This window comes from Bubalus kerabau, chromosome X, assembly GCF_029407905.1.
Source record: "Bubalus kerabau isolate K-KA32 ecotype Philippines breed swamp buffalo chromosome X, PCC_UOA_SB_1v2, whole genome shotgun sequence".
Taxonomy (NCBI): Eukaryota; Metazoa; Chordata; class Mammalia; order Artiodactyla; family Bovidae; genus Bubalus; species Bubalus kerabau.
Window position 1 is genome coordinate 27,412,621 of NC_073647.1, and position 19,794 is coordinate 27,432,414.

A 19,794-nucleotide genomic window follows, 5' to 3' on the forward strand; every position below is an offset into this window, starting at 1 on the left:
AGTGAAAGAAGCGAGTGAAAAAGTTGGCTTAAAGCTCAACATTCAGAAAACTAAGATCATGGCATCTGGTCCCATCACTTCATGGGAAATAGATGGGAAAACAGTGGAAACAGTGTCAGACTTTATTTTTGGGGGGCTCCAAAATCACTGCAGATGGTGATTGCAGCCATGAAATTAAAAGACACTTACTCTTTGGAAGGAAAGTTATGACCAATCTAGATAGCATATTCAAAAGCAGAGACATTACTTTGCCAACAAAGGTCCGTCTAGTCAAGGCTATGGTTTTTCCAGTGGTCATGTATGAATGTGAGAGTTGGACTGTGAAGAAAGCTGAGCACCAAAGAATTGATGCTTTTGAACTGTGGTGTTGGAGAAGACTCTTGAGAGTCCCTTGGACTGCAAGGAGATCCAACCAGTCCATCCTAAAGGAGATCTGTCCTGGGTGTTCTTTGGAAGGACTGATGCTAAAGCTGAAACTCCAATACTTTGGCCACCTCATGCGAAGAGCTGACTCATTGGAAAAGACTCTGATGCTGGGAGGGATTGGGGGCAGGAGGAGAAGGGGACGACAAAGGATGAGATGGCTGGATGGCATCACTGACTCGATGGACATGAGTTTGAGTGAACTCTGGGAGTTGGTGATGGACAGGGAGGCCTGGCGTGCTGCGATTCATGGGGTCGCAAAGAATCAGACACGGCTGAGCGACTGAACTGAACTGACTGAAGACAGAGTTAAAACAAATAAAAAACATCAAGCATTGTCAACAGGTAACAAGTCATGATACAAATACTTTTGAAATGGCTCTTAAAATGTTCTAATTTCTCTCCTCTTCCCTGATACAGGTTGAACGTTATAGCATGTGTGGCCAGGGCTTTAACCACATTCTTTAGAAACAATGACCTGATCTGAACCATCATATCACCTTGTCTCATAATCAGGTCCTCTCTGAATGCTGAGCACAAGAGGAACTCAGCACTGTTATAAATCTGTAACTCTAGAAATTTGATGGGGACAGAAAAGCACCAGCCAAGCTCTTGGCTTTCAGCTCTTATTCATAAGTCTCCTGATGTAGCAGTGAAAACTTAAAGCCATAGAAAGCATCACAGACACATCTCAAGTTAAAAAAACTTTTGCCAACAGAAGTAACCTAAGTGTGCATCAACAGATCAATGGATTTAAAAGGCAGTATATATATATATATACACACACACACAATGGAATACTACTCAGTCATAAAGAGGAATGAAATTTTGCCATTTTTCAACAATAGGATGGACTTGGAGGATATTATATCAAGTGAGATAAGTCAGAGAAAGACAAATATGATTGATATCATGTGTATGATATCACTTGTATGTGTAATCCAAAAAATAAAACAAACTAGTGAATATAACAAAAAAGAAGCAGATTCACAGATACAGAGAACAAACTAGTGGTTACCAGTTGGGAGAGGGAAGTGTAGAGAGGCAATGTGCAGGTAGGGAATTAAGAGCTATAAACTATTAGGTATAAAATAAACTACAAGGATTTATTGAATCACTTGGGGACTATATCCAATATTTTATAATAACTATAAATGGAAAATAATCTTTAAAAATTATGAATCACTATATTGTATACCTATAACATATAATATTGTACACCAACTATACTTAAATAAAAGAATCAAAGAAAATTTGCTAACTGATAACATGTTTAACTGTATCACAAAGAATAATTATCAAATAATATTTAGGTGAACTACAGGAAAGGACTGAGAATTTCTGTAATGTAACCAAAATTATTTTTGTTTGCAAATTCAGACTTTTGTATCTTAAGGCAGGTAGAGTTTCTAGAACAATTCTTAAATGACCAACCTGGACAATATAAACTTCTTCCTTTCCAGCATTCCAGATTTCAAACTTGCGGTTATCTCCTTTTACATATTCAGTGATTCCAAGTTCATCCATCTACAATATATGTCATGATTTTTATGAGCATTTTATTCTGAAAATGAAGTTACATTAAATCTATTCCCATCATACCCATCATATTCTAAATGAAACAGAATTTCTCATTTGTGCAAAATATACTTTTACATTAAAAAAATATGAAATGATGAATTCAATCACAGACCTGAGTATTTATATGGTTTCACTGAACTATGCACTTATAGTACAGACTACATGCTCCATTCCAGTGACTGAAACAAACTGTTATAAATGTGAACATCCAAGTAGTCCACCTAAGATTGATTTCTGTTATAAATTAACAGTACACTATAAAAACAAATTGTGTCAAACACAGAAGTAAAAGTAGTTAAATATCAGTGAACAAGGTCATCCAAAACTAATTTAAATTGTTTATTTTTAATAATCATAGGCCAGATAAGTTAATCTCATAAATTATTACTTATGTCTATAGAAATCCTACATGTTATAGACATCTAATTTACAGGTCAGGCAGGAACCAATTAGCTACACAAAAATCCCCTCTATTTCCACCAATCTCTCAGCCTCTCTGGAAAATAATCTGTCATGGGAGAGTGATGTCTTCTTGTAGCCAGGGAAACTTTGACATGCAATAATCCTTCCTTACCATAGTTTTTCTTCTCTTTCACATGATTGTGCAAAGCACAAACTTTTCCATTTTCTTTTATCCTGTGCTGCTAGTAGCTTGGTTAATTCCATTTTGAGCAATTTCACTCCCTTGTACACATTCTCTTTTAGTCTCCTTCTGCCTTCTTTTCTTTCAATTCTTGCCTAATTATCTAAAGGAATATCTCACACTCTGTTCCATTTACATGTGTCCCAAATGATCCTAATTAGAGCTGATAAGCATTAAGAGCAGTGCTTAGTGAGATCCCCATACCAAGAAAAAGAAAAGGGATTATACTTAGAAATGAAAAAGCCTGTGATATCTACCCTGAATGTACTCAGAAGTTACTTTCAGAATGATCAAAAATCATCTTTATATTCCTACTCAACCACTCTAACTAAACTACTTTTGTTCAAACATCAGGTTTTAAGATAAATAATAATCTCATATTCAAGCTCTATTTAAACTGATTTTGTTTCAATACATGGTTTTGTCCTAACAGCATGATAAGATGGAAAGCCCATGAGCTAGCTAAGTGTCTTGGTGCAAGTTGCTTAATCATTCTGAACTTGTGTTGACTATAAAATAGGAAGAGTACCTATTTCATAGAGTTGATAGAAGGATTATATAGCATGCATTAAAGGCTTAGATAACAAGATGAGTTTTTTTTATGTATGAGTTTGCTTTCTCAGCTTCTCCTTATTTGAATAGCAACAGTTTTGCTATTTTTCACTGCCTACATAGAGCACAGCATTATAGATTAAATAAATCTTTTGAGTTACTCTGGAAATCTAACAATTATCTCTATCAAACTATATTGTTCTTGCTCTTGTTGTTTAGTAGATAAGTTGTGCCCAACTCTTTTGCGACCCTATGGACTGTAGCATGCCAGGCTCCTCTGTCCATGGCATTTCCCAGGCAAGAATACTGGAATGGGCTGACATTTCCTTCTCCGATATTGTTCTTGCTGCTGCTGCTGCTAAGTCGCTTCAGTCGTGTCCGACTCTGTGCGACCCCATAGATGGCAGCCCACCAGGCTCCTCTGTCCATGGGATTCTCCAGGCAAGAACACTGGAGTGGGTTGCCATTTCCTCCTCCAATGCATGAAAGTGAAGAGTCAAAGTGAAGTCGTTCAGTCGTGTCCGACTCCTAGCGACCCCATGGACTGCAGCCTACCAGGCTCCTCCGTCCATGGGATTTTCCAGGCAAGAGTACTGGAGTGGGGTGCCATTGCCTTCTTAGTTCTAAGCAATTCACTACAAATGATCCACTGTAATACAATCTATTTGTAATTCATGGATTGTACATATTTTCTCAAATAATAAAATATAAAGATTTTATTGAAAGATTTTTAAGAATAGAGGCAGAGTTAAAGTTCTAACTATCAGTCATATGATACACTATGTAATAAATAATATATATATATAAAACAAAAGAACAAAGCTGATTCTATAGTTATACCATAACTGTGATCTCTGCCTCATCCTTCACATTTTCATTGATGATTTCTGACAGCTGTGAATTTATTTTCTTTACTACAAAGCGTTTTATCTGAAGACATCTTGCTGCATCAAGTACTCAGGGCCCCAACTTTTAAACTAATTTTCTGTCTTCAGCGCAGTACAATGATGTCAACTACCTTGTTAAAAAGTCTCCCAGTGGGTCAAGAACTCTGGGATTATAACCAATAACTACATATTTTAAGACTTATATTTATGTATCTGGGATACATAATAGTTACCTCTTGAGTTAGTATTATTTAAAAATTTATCTTCATATTAACAAAACAAAAAATGCAGCAAGGCTGAACTGCCATGAGGCAATTACAAGCAAGGTATTGGGTATAAAACAGTAACATAACTGTATCTTGAAAACAGTTTCTGGGATCAAAAAAGAAAGAAAATGAGGATTATATCAGAATACAATTTATAAAAATTGGCAATAAATGCTGGAGAGGGTGTGGAGAAAAGGGAACCCTCTTACACTGTTGGTGGGAATGCAAACTAGTCCAGCCACTATGGAGAACAGTGTGGAGATTCCTTAAAAAACTGGAAATAGAACTGCCTTATGATCCAGCAATCCCACTGCTGGGCATACACACTGAGGAAACCAGAAGGGAAAGAGACACGTGTACCCCAATGTTCATCGCAGCACTGTTTATAATAGCCAGGACATGGAAGCAACCTAGATGTCCATCAGCAGACGAATGGATAAGAAAGCTGTGCTACATATACACAATGGAGTATTACTCAGCCATTAAAAAGAATACATTTGAATCAGTTCTAATGAGGTAGATGAAACTGGAGCATATTATATAGAGTGAAGTAAGCCAGAAAGAAAAACACCAATACAGTATACTAATGCATATATATGGATAGAAAGATGGTAATGATAACTCTATATGTGAGACAGCAAAAGAGACACAGATGTATAGAACAGTCTTTTGGACTCTGTGGGAGAGGGCAAGGGTGGGATGATTTGGGAGAATGGCATTGAAACATGTTATAATATCATATGTGAAACGAATCGCCAGTCCAGGTTCGATACATGATACAGGATGCTCGGGGCTGGTGCACTGGGATGACCTAGAGGGATGGTATGGGGAGGGAGGTGGGAGGGGGGTTCAGGATGGGGAACATGTGTACACCTGTTGTGGATTCATATTGATGTATGGCAAAACCAATACAATATTGTAAAGTAACTAGCCTCCAATTAAAATTAATAAATTTATATTAAAAAAACTAAATGGGCACAGAACATTAATATGTATTTAAAAAGAACACACAAACTGAAGGATGTACATCAAATAAATTAGAATGTTTGCTACAGGGGTAGAGAGGAGATTAAGTGCAGAGGATAGAGATAAAAAGGAATAAAGGAATGAAATAAACAAGCAAGAACAAGACCTGCCAGCATGGTGCAGGTGTTATGATCATGGAGTTCGAGGCCATCTGCCTGGGTGTGAATCTATGCCCTTGGATGAAATATTCACCTCTCTGGAACTTGGCTTGCCTATCCTCAAATGGGGTTTATAATAATTCCTACTTCATATAAAGTTGCTATGTAGATTAAATGAATTAACATTGATAACATTTAAACAGCTCCTAGCAAAACAGCATGACACATATATTTGTTAAACTTAAAAACATAGATGAAAATAATAAACGCATGAACTGAGGAATCTGAAGAACTCGAATGTCTCCATTTGACTGTGTGTGTACTTTAGGGCCTTTCCTTTGCACAGGAGCTGTCAACTTAAAATATAGCACGCAGTCATCATACAGCTGTCAGGCCATGAAATTCCAGCTTGATAAGATGAAGTCAAGGCAACAGTTCCTTGAAAGTGCTTCCACATTGATCCTCTCTACCAAGGGGAAGATTCTGAAACCAGGAATCCAAACTCTTATGTAACACACTGACTACTCCTACCAGCAGTTATTTAATTCCAGAACCTCATGTAAGCAAGAGGAAGTAAGCATAGTGAGGCTTATAAGAAATAGCTTAATTTCGATCTTTCTCTGTGAGCAACATCACCATTTTCCTAATAATGCTGGTCTCAATCCTTGCAGGCATCAGTGACTAATGTCTTTTATTAAGGACACTAGGTGTTACTGTGGAATCAAAGAAAAAACAGGCTGATTTTTTCCTTCCAATGTCAGGTATTATTTATTTTCTGTATCTAGTAAGTCAACAAGACTTCCTGTTTACCTGCCATGGAAATGTTTCTTGCATCTATCCACCCTCTGTTTCCATGGTAACCACTGTTGTTTGCATTCTCATGAACTGGTTACCACATACCAATCCATCCTCACTCTGATATACTTTAGAAATACTAAACTACTCTGTTAGTGTGTCCAATTTGTGATAAATTAAAAGCAAAAAAGAGAGAGAGAGAAAAGTAAAAAAAGAAAAATCAATACAAGCCAGAAATAGTCCATTAGGTAGTAACTAGGTCACTCTACAAATAAAAAGTGAATCAAATGGATTTGGGTCCAACTAGTCTATGAAGATAAAGTACCTTCCCGGGGAATAGACATACAGATAGCAGGAAACCTGAACCCTGTTTGATGTCGATTACAAACTCTTGATTCTCAACCAAAGTTTATTAGAGACATAAAAGACCCTTGGAGATTTTAGGGGCTTGGAGATGGGTGGCTAATATCAAAAGAGCAACAGGGCATTTGTTAGGAAAACAGTGAGAGTTTTGAAGAGCCATCGCTGTGGGTTCAGCAGGGAAAGTAGACCATAGGAAAAGGTCAGAGACCTAACTGTGGTTAGGAATTCCGTCAGGAACAGTATACAGTTGTTGGCATCTGGGAAGAATCAAAAGCAGGGTCTGCTTCTCAGGGGGCCTCCTGACACAAAGCCCTCATGCCTGCTCAGGACATATGACCCATCCTCTTTATTACCACTGCTGGATATCTCATCAATTCTCAACTTGCTAACAACCAAGAAACAACAGGCTCATGAGAAATAGCCAAAATGATAGTGGCTGGGAAGTTGAGGGTAATAATTTTCTCCATTTTCCAAATTTTCTTTTCTTTTCTTTTCTTTGGTCATGCTGCACAACATGCAGTATCTTCCTTGACCAGGGATCAAACCTCTGCCCCTCCCGGTGGGAGCTCAGAGTCTTAACCACTGCACCATCATGGAAGTCCCCAAATTTTCTTTAACAAATGCTATATTGCTTTTACAATATAGAACTTGAAAGATAAAATTAATTAGGTGTGAAAAAAATCAAATTTTCCAATTACAGACTCCTGTGGATTGGAAGTTCCTCTTCTCAAATGTCAAAACCAGCTGGGACTGGCACTGAATTGCCAATAACTTCCTCACACAATACTGCTCTCATTTGAATACCAAACTAACTGTAGGACATAATGGTGATTTGGGTTATGGGAGAGAAGAAAGCAATTTCTAAGGATCAGACAGGACAGGTGTGGGCAAGATTCAGCAATAGGTGGCTCTGGAACACCCAGGAAGAGAAGGGATGGAGGAGGAATATGATGGGAATATGCTAGACATAAAAGTGATCTGGTAGTCCAGTGGTTAAGACTCTGTGCTTCCAGTGCAAGGGGGCCACAGATTCAATCCCTGGTTGGGGAACTAAGCTGAGTGGCGAGGCCAAGAAAAACAACAACAAAAAAAGTGATCCATTTTTTAATTACATTGAAAAAAAAAAAAAGGAAAAAACTCTTTCCTCTTTGACTCTCCTGTATGATAAAAAGTCCTTGCTACCAAGACCAAGAACTCCACCTGGTGTCATTGGTAAGACAGGGCAAATGGGGGAGCCTGGGTCTCTTCCTGTAATTTCAAACTGCACCAGGCAGGACAGTAGGGTGTCCCCTTGAGGAATGCCTGGGACTGAAGTGAGAGAGGAAGAGAAGGTTACATTCTGCCCTTTCTGGCTCTCACTTCAGGCAGACAAGTTCTGCTTCACCTGACATCTCTATATGACTCCTACTTAAGGTTTCATGGGTGAGAGCTTGAGAAATGAGTAGAGAAGGGGGTCAAAGGGTACAAACTTCCAGTTGTAAAATAAATAAACCCCAGGGATGTAATGTATAGCACGGTAACTATGGTGACCATGATTAATAATACTGTACTTCATATTTGAAACTTGCTAAGAGAGCAGATCTTAAAAGTTATCACAAGAAAAAAAATGTTTTTAACTGTGTGGTGATGGATGTTATTTGTGGCGATCATTTCACAATATGTACAAATATTGACTCATTACACTATATACCTGAAACAAATATAATGTTATAGGCCAATTATACTTCAGTTTAAAACAAAAGATTTTGTTTAGAAAAAATATACAAATGTGTGTGACTAAAGTATAAAACACAGTCATCTGAACTGAAAAAGTACACAAATTTGAATACAGTATATGCATACACGAGGAACTATTACATTATACAATTCAAAAGGTCTTACTTTCAAACAGTGCTTAAAACTGTATGATGGGTATCGATCACTGCCTTCTCCACTTTCAACACGCCTTTTACAAAATATGACGGCTTTTTCGTACAGGAAAAGGTGCCGCTGCATTGGTTTGAATCTAGCAAAATCCTTCATCTTTGTAGTACCTTTCTTGTGTCCCATCCAAACACTGAACGCACCCTGCATTATCATCTTGCCCAGCTCATTTAAGTTTCCCTGGAACAGAAAACCTCAGCTCATTAGTACAGGGCAGAAGGGCATTCTGATCTCTGACAGCATCATTACAGTGTTTAGCTTGAGCTACTAAACCCTGAAGCATAATTTATAGTTTTAAAAGTTTCATTCATCATAACTTTTCACATGAAAACATGCCATGTGTCAGCCAGTTACAAAATGACTGTGGGACTGGGAGATAGAAGAAACCTCCTTTTCCCTGGCTTCATGTCTCCATGTGGAGGTATTTCAGCTGGGCCAACTCTCCCCATGGCTTCCTCAGTCCTGATTGGCAAGTGAGCTCTTCCAGTCCAAGTTTTCCCACGGGGTGGAGCTAACTCCTAAAGATTTGATCTCTTTCTTTCATCTCTCTATCTTGGACCTGGGCAAAGAGCACTTCTGAGACCATATGTCTCCTTAGAATAGACCCAAATATCCCATCACGTGGGATCTCCCAAGGTCTGCACTTGGGGGTAGGCCTTGTTAGGTACAAGGGGAATGTCGTAAATCCATCTGGCTGCTGATCTGAAGCCAATTTTCCACTTAGCATCATAAGTAATAATGCTGACATTTAGATCCTTCATTTGTCTGCCTCTCACGTCTTATTTCTCAGTTGTTCCAGGAGAGGAAGAAAGAGATGTTAACATGCTTACCCTGTAAAACTGCAACAATCATGAAGATCTACTTACGATATAGCCATTTATTGCAGTCTGATGCATTAAGTCATTAACTGACTTCAGTAAATCCAGCATTGTGTCAAGTGCCTCCTTTAATTCTACAGCTCCGACACAGTCTTTGCTATATTTTAATAGCTCCTGTAATTAGAAGTCAAGAGTTAAACTTAATATTAGGCAGATATTAATAGCTGGAGAAAATGAATATATTTTTTGCTAACATGCTTTCAAGGAGGAATCCAAAGATAATGGCACTTTTTTGAGTACTTTCTTTCACATGCTATTTGTCACATTAATACTATATTTAATAACAATGTCAAAACTGGGGAAGAAATGGAATAGTGACTAAACAGTAGAAAGTAAAGAACATTCAATACTGGCAAACAATAGCTATTAGGACACACTAGAGATTCGTTTTTAAAACAATTACACATCTTTTTGGTCCTCCATGTAGAGCAATTAATTTTATTCACCATGCATACACCATAGAACATTGTGAAAAGACATTTTAAAACAATGTTGTATTTATACCTAACATGACATTTTAGGAATCCTTTCACATTACTCAGGGATATGCTATCTTTATTTTTCACTGAGAAGGCTCATAGGAAATACAGTCTCAAAACTGTAAGAAGTATTTGTTTAGTTCCACTTAACAACAGTAAACCTTCTGCAGTCAATCTTGTCCATGTATCAGTGTAACTTGTATGGACACAAACAGCTAAAAGCATAGATTCTACTGCTATATCTAGCCCTCCCAGTCAGGGAGCCTACCTATTTCTAGTGCTTCCTTTTTAATGGCTTTGCTACATCTGACCCAAAAAAGTAAGTAAAGAAAGAAAGAAATGCTTCATATAATTACCTTCAACAGTAACTGGTATTTAGTGATACGTTGCACTGGTTTCAGTAAATAGGAATCTAGACCAAGTCTGTGTTTTAATTTTCTTTGACATTCCTGTCATTAAAATAGAATTATTAATAAGTTTAAATTAAGACATTTTGCCTATGAAAATGCCAAATGTTCACTGATGAGACCCAATGCATGGATGTTTCTTACATCTCAAGGAAAATTTACCAGAAAGATCGCTGTCCTATATGGTACGAAAATTTTAAGAGGCAGTATATCTGGAAAACTACAGTGAACATTATTTCAAGGATTGGAGAGAAAGAAAATACCCAAATTTCAAAGACCAAAAAAAATTATGTATAAATTCACAATCATGTGGAATGCTTAAAAAGTCAGAAAGCAATGAATGATGATCCTAGGTTAACATGACCAGAAAGTTCTTCTGAGTATCCAAGAAAATTAACAAAAGGCTCAGTTCCACAGGACAAGACCCAGAAAAGAAATAGGTTGCACTGAATATAAATCAGACTGGGTATGAGAAGAGTTTCCTAAATGTCACAAGAAAAATATAGCCCTTATCAACTAGTGCTATATTTCATCTGATTACTGGCTTGCTGCCACTATAAATATAGGAGTCATGACTCTGGGTCCTGGGAACATTGTAGAGCCCATATTTAGGGCAAAATGAAGCTATTTGGGATGAAATGTGCATATAGGAAGTGCAGAACACAAAGTGAATGGGAGAGGATATACCTATGTAAGATCTAGGACCCTCCTCTATATATGGGTAAAATTCAATACATCTAATTCAATAATCAATTTATGGTTAAAAATGGTGAACTGATACATGTATTTGGCTCTTCTCACTCATGAAATACAACTAACACGATGGAAACATTTTTACAAGGCAAAACCTAAAGTTACAAGCTGAGAGAGGGGAAAACATCTACAAAATTTGGAAACTGGCAAAGGACAAACCCAAGGAATAACTCAATTTATATTCAAGAACACCTTTCCCCCTCCTCCAAGAATGCCTTCCTCCTCTGAAAGTTGGAGATGAAGGTGGGGTTTAAAAAAAAGATGGTTGTATAAGAAGTAATTTTAAATGCTTGTTTAAGGGGCAGTCGTAAGATGGCAGAGGAATAGGATGGGGAGACCAGTTTCTCGAACACAAATTCATCAACAAAACATTTGAATGCTGAGCAAATTCCACAAAACAACTTCTGAATGCTGGCAGAGGACATTCAGACCAGATCAGATCAGATCAGTCACTCAGTCATGTCCAACTCTTTGCGACCCCATGAATTGCAGCACGCCAGGCCTCCCTGTCTATCACCAACTCCCGGAGTTCACTCAGACTCACGTCCATCGAGTCAGTGATGCCACCCAGCCATCTCATCCTCTGTCGTCCCCTTCTCTTGCCCCCAATCCCTCCCAGCATCAGAGTCTTTTCCAATGAGTCAACTCTTCGCATGAGGTGGCCAAAGTACTGGAATTTCAGCTTTAGCATCATTCCTTCCAAAGAAATCCCAGGGCTGATCTCCTTTAGAATGGACTGGTTGGATCTCCTTGCAGTCCAAGGGACTCTCAAGAGTCTTCTCTAACACCACAGTTCAAAAGCATCAATTCTTCAGCGCTCAGCCTTCTTCACAGTCCAACTTTCAAATCCATACATGACCACAGGAAAAACCATAGCCTTGACTAGATGAACCTTTGTTGGCAAAGGACATTAGGCACCCAGAAAGGCAGCCCATTGTCTTCGAAAGGAGGTAGGACAAAATATAAAAGATAAAAAGAGAGACAAAAGAGTTAGGGACGGAGATCCGTCCCAGGAAGGGAATCTTAAAAAAGAAAGAAGTTTCCGAACACCAGGAAACACTCTCACCAGCAGGTCTATTGCGAGTCTTGGAATCTCAGAGGGCAACATAACTGGGAGGAAAAATAAATAAATAAATAATCAAAACCCACAGATTATATGGCTAACAGCAACTCCCAACAGAGAAGCAGCCCAGACGCTTGCATCTGCCACTAGCAAGCGGGGCCTGGACAGGGAGGCACGGGCTGCACTGCTTAGGGTAAGGACCAGACCTAAATGCCCCAAGGGCAATCTGAGGAAACTAATTTGAGATAGCAACCCAGACTGTGGGATAGCTATCCCACAAAAAGCCCTAACCTAAGACACTGCCAGGCCCACTCACAGAACAAAGGACTGAGCACAGCTAGCCAGCTGTGGACCGGCCCACCCCCCACCGGAGACAGGCAGGAGAGGGCAGCCAGCCAGAGCCGGAAGCATGCAATCGCAGCCTGGGAGAGGCATCCTCTACCAAACTGCAAGCAGGCTTCGTTGCTAACCAAGACTTCTTGGGATTCTGGATGATTGACATCCGCCAGGAGGGTCACAGCCAGAGATCAGCTCCCCAGAAGAGACACACAGCACACCTGAGAAGGCACGCCCATTGTACACCCAGAAAACTGAGTGGAGGGACAGGGGAGGCAATAAGATGCACCCTCCAACTGGGGGTGACTGCGCTGGGCAAGCACCTGGTCACCTGAGCTGCTCGGACCTGGGAAGGGCACAAAACGCAGGCCCAACCAAGTCTACACCTTTGTAGAGTACCCAAGAACCTGAATCTGAGCAGCTTAGATGGGGGAAGTGCATGCAACCCAGGGCCCGCGTCAGACAGTTCCCAGCAGAGCAACCTAAAGCCTGAGAAGTGTAGACTGGGAAAGCACACACACCGTGAGTGGGGGCAAACCCAGTGCTGCTGAAACTGTGAGCACTCCCCACACACTCCAGTAATATTTTTTTGCAGTGTTCCTCCCTCCCCACATCAAGACTGAATAAGTGAGCCTAAAAAAGTGACCACCACTGCCCCTTTGTGTCAGGGTGGAAATGAGACACTGAAAAGACCAGCAAACAGAAGAAGCTAAAATCAACAGAGGGAACAGCTTTGGAAATGACAGGTGCAATAGATTAAAACCCTGTAGTTAGCAATGACTACATAGGGAGGGATCTATAGATCTTGAGTATAAGCCAGATCAGGGAACTATCAGAAAATGAACTGACCCCACACTGTCCACAACAACACCAGAGAAAGTCCTAGATATATTTTTTTATTATCATTTTTAAATTAAATTTCTTTTACTTTTACGTCCTCTATTACTCCTTTAATTTTCATTTTTATAACCTACTATTACTTTGTAAAAAAAAAAGACCCCATTTTTAAAGCAAAGTGAAGTGAAGTCACTCAGTCATGTCTGACTTTTTGTGACCCCATGGACTGTAGCCTACCAGGCTCCTCAGTCCATGGAATTTTTCAGACAAGAGTACTGGAGTGGGTTGCCATTTCCTTCTCCAGGGGATCTTCCCCACCCAGGGATCAAACCTGGTCACCTGCACTGCAGGCAGATGCTTTACAGTCTGTGCAACCGGGGAAACAAACTTCATATATATATTTTATAATGTTTGTGAATTTGTTTTGGGTTTTTTTTTTTTAATATTGTATTTTTGAGAATCTAACCTCCACTCTAGATTTTTAATCTTTCCTTTTTGGTATTTGTTATCAATTCTGTACCTTTAAGAACCCAATCTTCATTACCCATTTTTACTTGGAGTGAGATTACTGGCTTGATGGCTCTTTCCCCCTTTTAACTCTCCTTTTTCTCAACCAGGTCGCCTCTAATTCCTCCCTCCTCTTTCTCTTCTCTATCCAACTCTGTGAATCTCTTTGTGTGTTCCGGGCTGTGGAGAACACTTAGGGAACTGATTACTGGCTAGATCTGTCTCTCTCCTTTTGATTCCCCCTTTTATCCTCCTGGCCACCTCTGTCTCCTTCCTCCCTCTTCTCTTCTCTCTGTAACTCTGTGAACATCTCTGAGTGGTCCAGACTGTGCAGAGCACATAGAGAAGTGATTACTGGCTAGCTTGCTCTCTCCCCTTTTGATTCCCCCTCTTCTACTCCTGCTCACCTCTATCTCCCTCTTTCCTCTTCTCTTCTCCATGTAACTCTGTGTACCTCTCCGGGTGTCCCTCATTGTGGAGAAACTTTTCATTATTAACCTAGATGTTTTATCATCAGTGCTGTAAAGATGGAGAACTCTTGAGGCTACTGTAAGAAAAAGACTGAAAACCAGAAGCAAGAGGCTTAAATCCAAATCCTGAGAACATCAGAGAACTCCTGACTCCAGGGAACATTAATTGACAGGAGCTCATCAAACGCCTCCATACCTACACTAAAACCAAGCACCACCCAAGGGCCAACAAGACCCAGAGCAAGACATACCATGCACATTCTCCAGCAACACAGGAACACAGCCCTGAGCTTCAATATACAGGCTGCCCAAAGTTACTCCAAAACCACTGACATCTCATAACTCATTACTGGACACTTCATTGCACTCCAGAGAGAAGAAATACAGCTCCACCCACCAGAACACCGACACAAGCTCCCCTAACCAGGAAACCTTGACAAGCCACCCGTACAACCCCACCCACAGGGAGAAAACTCCACAATAAAGAGAACTCTACAAACTGCCAGAATACAGAAAGGCCATCCCAAACTCAGCAATATAAACAAGAGGAAAAGGCAGAGAAATATACAGCAGGCAAAGGAACAGGATAAATGCCCATCAAACCAAATGAAAGAGGAACAGATAGGGAATCTACCTGATAAAGAATTCCGAATAATGATAGTGAAAATTATCCAAAATCTTGAAAACAAAATGGAGTTACAGATGAACAGCCTGGAGACAAGGATTGAGAAGATGCAAGAAATGTTTAACAAGGACCTAGAAGAAATAAAAAAGAGTCAATATATAATGAATAATGCAATAAATGAGGTCAAAAACACTCTGGATGGAACCAACAGTAGAATAATGGAGGCAGAAGATAGAATTAGTGAGGTAGAAGATAGAATGGTAGACATAAATGAAGCAGAGAGGGAAAAAGAAAAAAGAATTAAAAGAAATGAGGACAACCTCAGAGACCTCTGGGACAATGTTAAATGCCCCAACATTCGAATCACAGGAGTCCCAGAAGAAGAAGACAAAAAGAAAGACCATGAGAAAATACTTGAGGAGATAATAGTTGAAAACTTCCCTAAAATGGGGAAGGAAATAGTCACCCAAGTCCAAGAAACCCTGAGAGTCCCAAACAATGGGGAAGGAAACAGTCACCCAAGTCCAAGAAACCCTGAGAGTCCCAAACAGGATAAATGCAAGGCAAAACACCCCAAGACACATATTAATCAAATTAACAAAGATCAAACACAAAGAACAAATATTAAAAGCAGCAAAGGAAAAACAACAAATAACACACAAGGGGATTCCCATAAGGATAACAGCTGATCTTTCAATAGAAACTCTTCATGTCAGAAGGGAATGGTAGGACATACTTAAACTGATGAAAGAGAAAAACCTACAACCCAGATTACTGTACCCAGCAAGGATCTCATTCAAATATGAAGGAGAAATCAAAAGTTTTACAGACAAGCAAAAACTGAGAGAATTCAGCACCACCAAACCAGCTCTCCAACAAATACTAAAGGATCTTCTCTAGACAGGAAACACAGAAAGGGTGTATAAACTCGAACCCAAAACAACAAAGTAAATGGCAATGGGATCATACTTATCAATAATTACCTTAAATATAAATGGGTTGAATGTCCCAACCAAAAGACAAAGACTGGCTGAATGGATAAAAAAGATAAGACCCCTATATCTGTTGTCTACAAGAGACCCACCTCAAAGCAAAGGACACATACAGACTGAAAGTGAAGGGCTAGAAAAATATATTCCATGCAAATAGAGACCAAAAGAAAGCAGGAGTAGCAATACTCATATCAGATAAAATAGACTTTAAAAAAAAGCTGTGAAAAGAGACAAAGAAAGACACTACATAGTGATCAAAGGATCAATCCAAGAAGAAGATAGAACAATTATAAAAATATATGCACCCAAAATAGGAACACTACAATATGTAAGGCAAATGCTAACAAGTATGAAAGGGGAAATTAACAATAACACAATAATAGTGGGAGACTTTAATACCCCACTCACACCTATGGATAGATCAACTAAACAGAAAATTAACAAGGAAACACAAACTTTAAATGATACAATAGACCAGTTAGACCTAATTGATATCTATAGGACATTTCACCCCAAAACAATGAATTTCACCTTTTTCTCAACTGCACATGGAAACTTCTCCAGGATAGATCACATCCTGGACCATAAATCTAGCCTTGGTAAATTAAAAAAAAAAAAACTGAAATCATTCCAAGCATCTTTTCTGACCACAATGCAATAAGATTAGATCTCAATTACAGGAGAAAAACTTAAAAATTCCAACCTATGGAGGGTAAACAACATGCAGCTGAATAACCAACAAATCACAGAAGAAATCAAAAAAGAAATCAAAATATGCATAGAAACGAATGAAAATGAAAACACAACAACCCAAAACCTGTGGGACACTGTAAAAGCAGTGCTAAGGGGAAGATTCATAGCAATACAGGCGTACCTCAAGAAACAAGAGAAAATTCAAATAAATAACTTTACTCTACACTTAAGCAACTGGAAAAGGAAGATATGAAGAACCCCAGGGTTAGTAGAAGGAAAGAAATCTTAAAAATTAGGGCAGAAATAAATGCAAAAGAAATAAAAGAGACCACAGCAAAAATCAACAAAGCCAAGAGCTGGTTCTTTGAGAAGATAAATAAAATTAACAAACCATTAGCAAGACTCATAAAGAAACAAAGGAAGAAGAATCAAATCAACAAAATTAGAAATGAAAATGGAGAGATCACAACAGAGAACACAGAAATACAAAGGACCATAAGAGACTACTATCAGCAACTATATGCCAATAAAATGGACAACCTGGAAGAAATGGACAAATTCTTAGAAAAGTACAACTTTCCAAAACTGAACCAGGAAGAAATAGAAAATCTTAACAGACCCATCACAAGCACGGAAATTGAAACTGTAATCAGAAATCTTCCAGCAAACAAAAGCCCAGGACCAGACAGCTTCACAGCTGAATTCTACCAAAAATTTAGTGAAGGGCTAACACCTATCCTACTCAAACTCTTCCAGAAAATTGCAGAGGAAGGTAAACTTCCAAACTAATTCTATGAGGCCACCATCACCCTAATACCAAAACCTGACAAAGATGCCACAAAATAAGAAAATTACAGGCCAATATCACTGATGAACATAGATGCAAAAATCCTTAACAAAATTCTAGCAAACAGAATCCAACAACACATTAAAAAGATCATACATCATGACCAAGCGGGCTTGATCCCGGGATGCAAGGATTCTTCAATATCTGCAAATCAAAAATGTAATACACCACATTAACAAACTGAAAGATAAAAACCATATGATTATCTCAATAGATGCAGAGAAAGCCTTTGACAAAATTCAACATCCATTTATGATAAAAACCCTCCAGAAAGCAGGAATAGAAGGAACATACCTCAACATAATAAAAGCTATGTATGACAAACCCACAGCAAACATCATCAATGGTGAAAAATTGAAAGCATTTCCCCTAAAGTCAGGAACAAGACAAAGGTGCCCACTCTCACCACTACTATTCAACATAGTTTTGGAAGTTTTGGCCACAGCAATCAGAGCAGAAAAAGAAATAAAAGGAATACAGATTGGAAAAGAAGAAGTAAAACTCTCACTGTTTGCAGATGACATGATCCTCTACATAGAAAACCCTAAAGCCTCCACCAGAAAATTACTAGAGCTAACCAATGAATATAGTCAAGTTGCAGAATATAAAATTAACACACAGAAATCCCTTGCATTCCTATACACTAACAATGAGAAAACAGAAAGAGAAATTAAGGAAACAATTCCATTCACCATTGCAACGAAAAGAATAAAATACTTAGGAATGTATCTACCTAAAGAAACAAAACACCTATATATAAAAAAACTATAAAACACTGGTGAAAGAAGTCAAAGAGGACACAAATAGATGAAGAAATATCCCATGTTCATGGATTCGAAGAATCAGTACAGTGAAAATGAGTATACTACCCAAAGCAATCTACAGATACAATGCAATCCCTATCAAGCTACCAACGGTATTTTTCACAGAGCTAGGACAAATAATTTCACAATTTGTATGGAAATGCAAAAAATCTCGAATAGCCAAAGCAATCTTGAGAAAGAATAATGGAACTGGAGGAATCAACCTGCCTGACTTCAGGTTCTAGTACAAAGCCACAGTCATCAAGACAGTATGGTACTGGCACAAAGACAGAAATATACATCGATAGAACAAAGTAGAAAGCCCAGAGATAAATCCATGCACCTATGGACACCTTATCTTTGACAAAGGAGGCAAGAATATACAATAGAGAAAAGACAATCTCTCTAACAACTGGTGTTGGGAAACCTGGAGAGCCACTTATAAAAGGATGAAACTAGAACATGTTCTAACACCATACACAAAAATAAACTCAAAATGGATAAAAGATCTAAACATTAGACCAGAAACTATAAAACTCCTAGAGGAAAACATAAGCAAAACACTCTCCGACATAAACCACAGCACGATCCTCTAGGACCCACCTCCCAGAATACTGGAAATAAAAGAAAAACTAAACAAATGAGACCTAATTAAAATTAAAAGCTTCTGCACAACAAAGGAAACTATAATCAAGGTGAAAAGACAGCCTTCAAAATGGGAGAAAATAATAGGAAACGAAGCAATGGACAAGAATTAATTTCAAAAATATACAAGCAACTCCTGCAGCTCAATTCCAGAAAAATAAACGACCCAACCAAAAAATGGGCCAAAGAACTAAACAGACATTTCTCCAAAGAAGACATACAGATGGCTAACAAACACATGAAAAGATGCTCAACATCACTCATTATCAGAGAAATGCAAATTAAAACCACAATGAGGTACCATTTCACACCAGTCAGAATGGCTGCTATCCAAAAGTCTACAAGCAATAAATGCTGGAGAGGGTGTGGAGAAAAGGGAACCCTCTTACACTGTTGGCGGGAATGCAAATTAGTACAGCCACTATGGAGAACAGTGTGGAGATTCCTTATAAAACTGGAAATAGAACTGCCATATGACCCAGCAATCCCACTGCTGGGCATACACACCGAGGAAACCAGAATTGAAAGAGACACGTGTACCCCAATGTTCATCGCAGCACTGTTTATAATAGCCAGGACATGGAAGCAACCTAGATGTCCATCAGCAGACGAATGGATAAGAAAGCTGTGCTACATATACACAATGGAATATTACTCAGCCATTAAAAAGAATGCATTTGAATCAGTTCTAATGAGGTGGATGAAATTAGAGCCTATTAAACAGAGTGAAGTAAGCCAGAAAGAAAAACACCAATACAGTATACTAACGCATATATATGGAATTTAGAAAGATGGTAACGATAACCCTGTATGTGAGATAGCAAAAGAGACACAGATGTATAGAACAGTCTTTTGAACTCTGTGGGAGAGGGCGAGGGTGGGATGATTTGGGAGAATGGCAT

The 19,794-nt window shown here is 38.7% G+C and overlaps 1 protein-coding gene across 5 annotated transcripts in view; it reads right to left on the reverse strand.

The window, feature by feature from the left end:
- The window catches only part of MCF2 (MCF.2 cell line derived transforming sequence), a 67,844-nt gene that overhangs the window by 9,702 nt on the left and 38,348 nt on the right, over positions 1–19,794 (reverse strand). For 4 of the 5 annotated variants that reach the window (XM_055563536.1, XM_055563535.1, XM_055563533.1 and 1 more), the window contains 4 exons: positions 10,271–10,363; positions 9,424–9,549; positions 8,516–8,737; positions 1,858–1,950 (listed from right to left, as the gene is read on the reverse strand). In XM_055563536.1, the coding sequence (XP_055419511.1) occupies positions 1,858–1,950; positions 8,516–8,737; positions 9,424–9,549; positions 10,271–10,363 (534 nt within the window). The remainder of the gene's footprint in view (positions 1–1,857; positions 1,951–8,515; positions 8,738–9,423; positions 9,550–10,270; positions 10,364–19,794) is intronic. The other variant, XM_055563534.1, reaches the window with a different exon arrangement.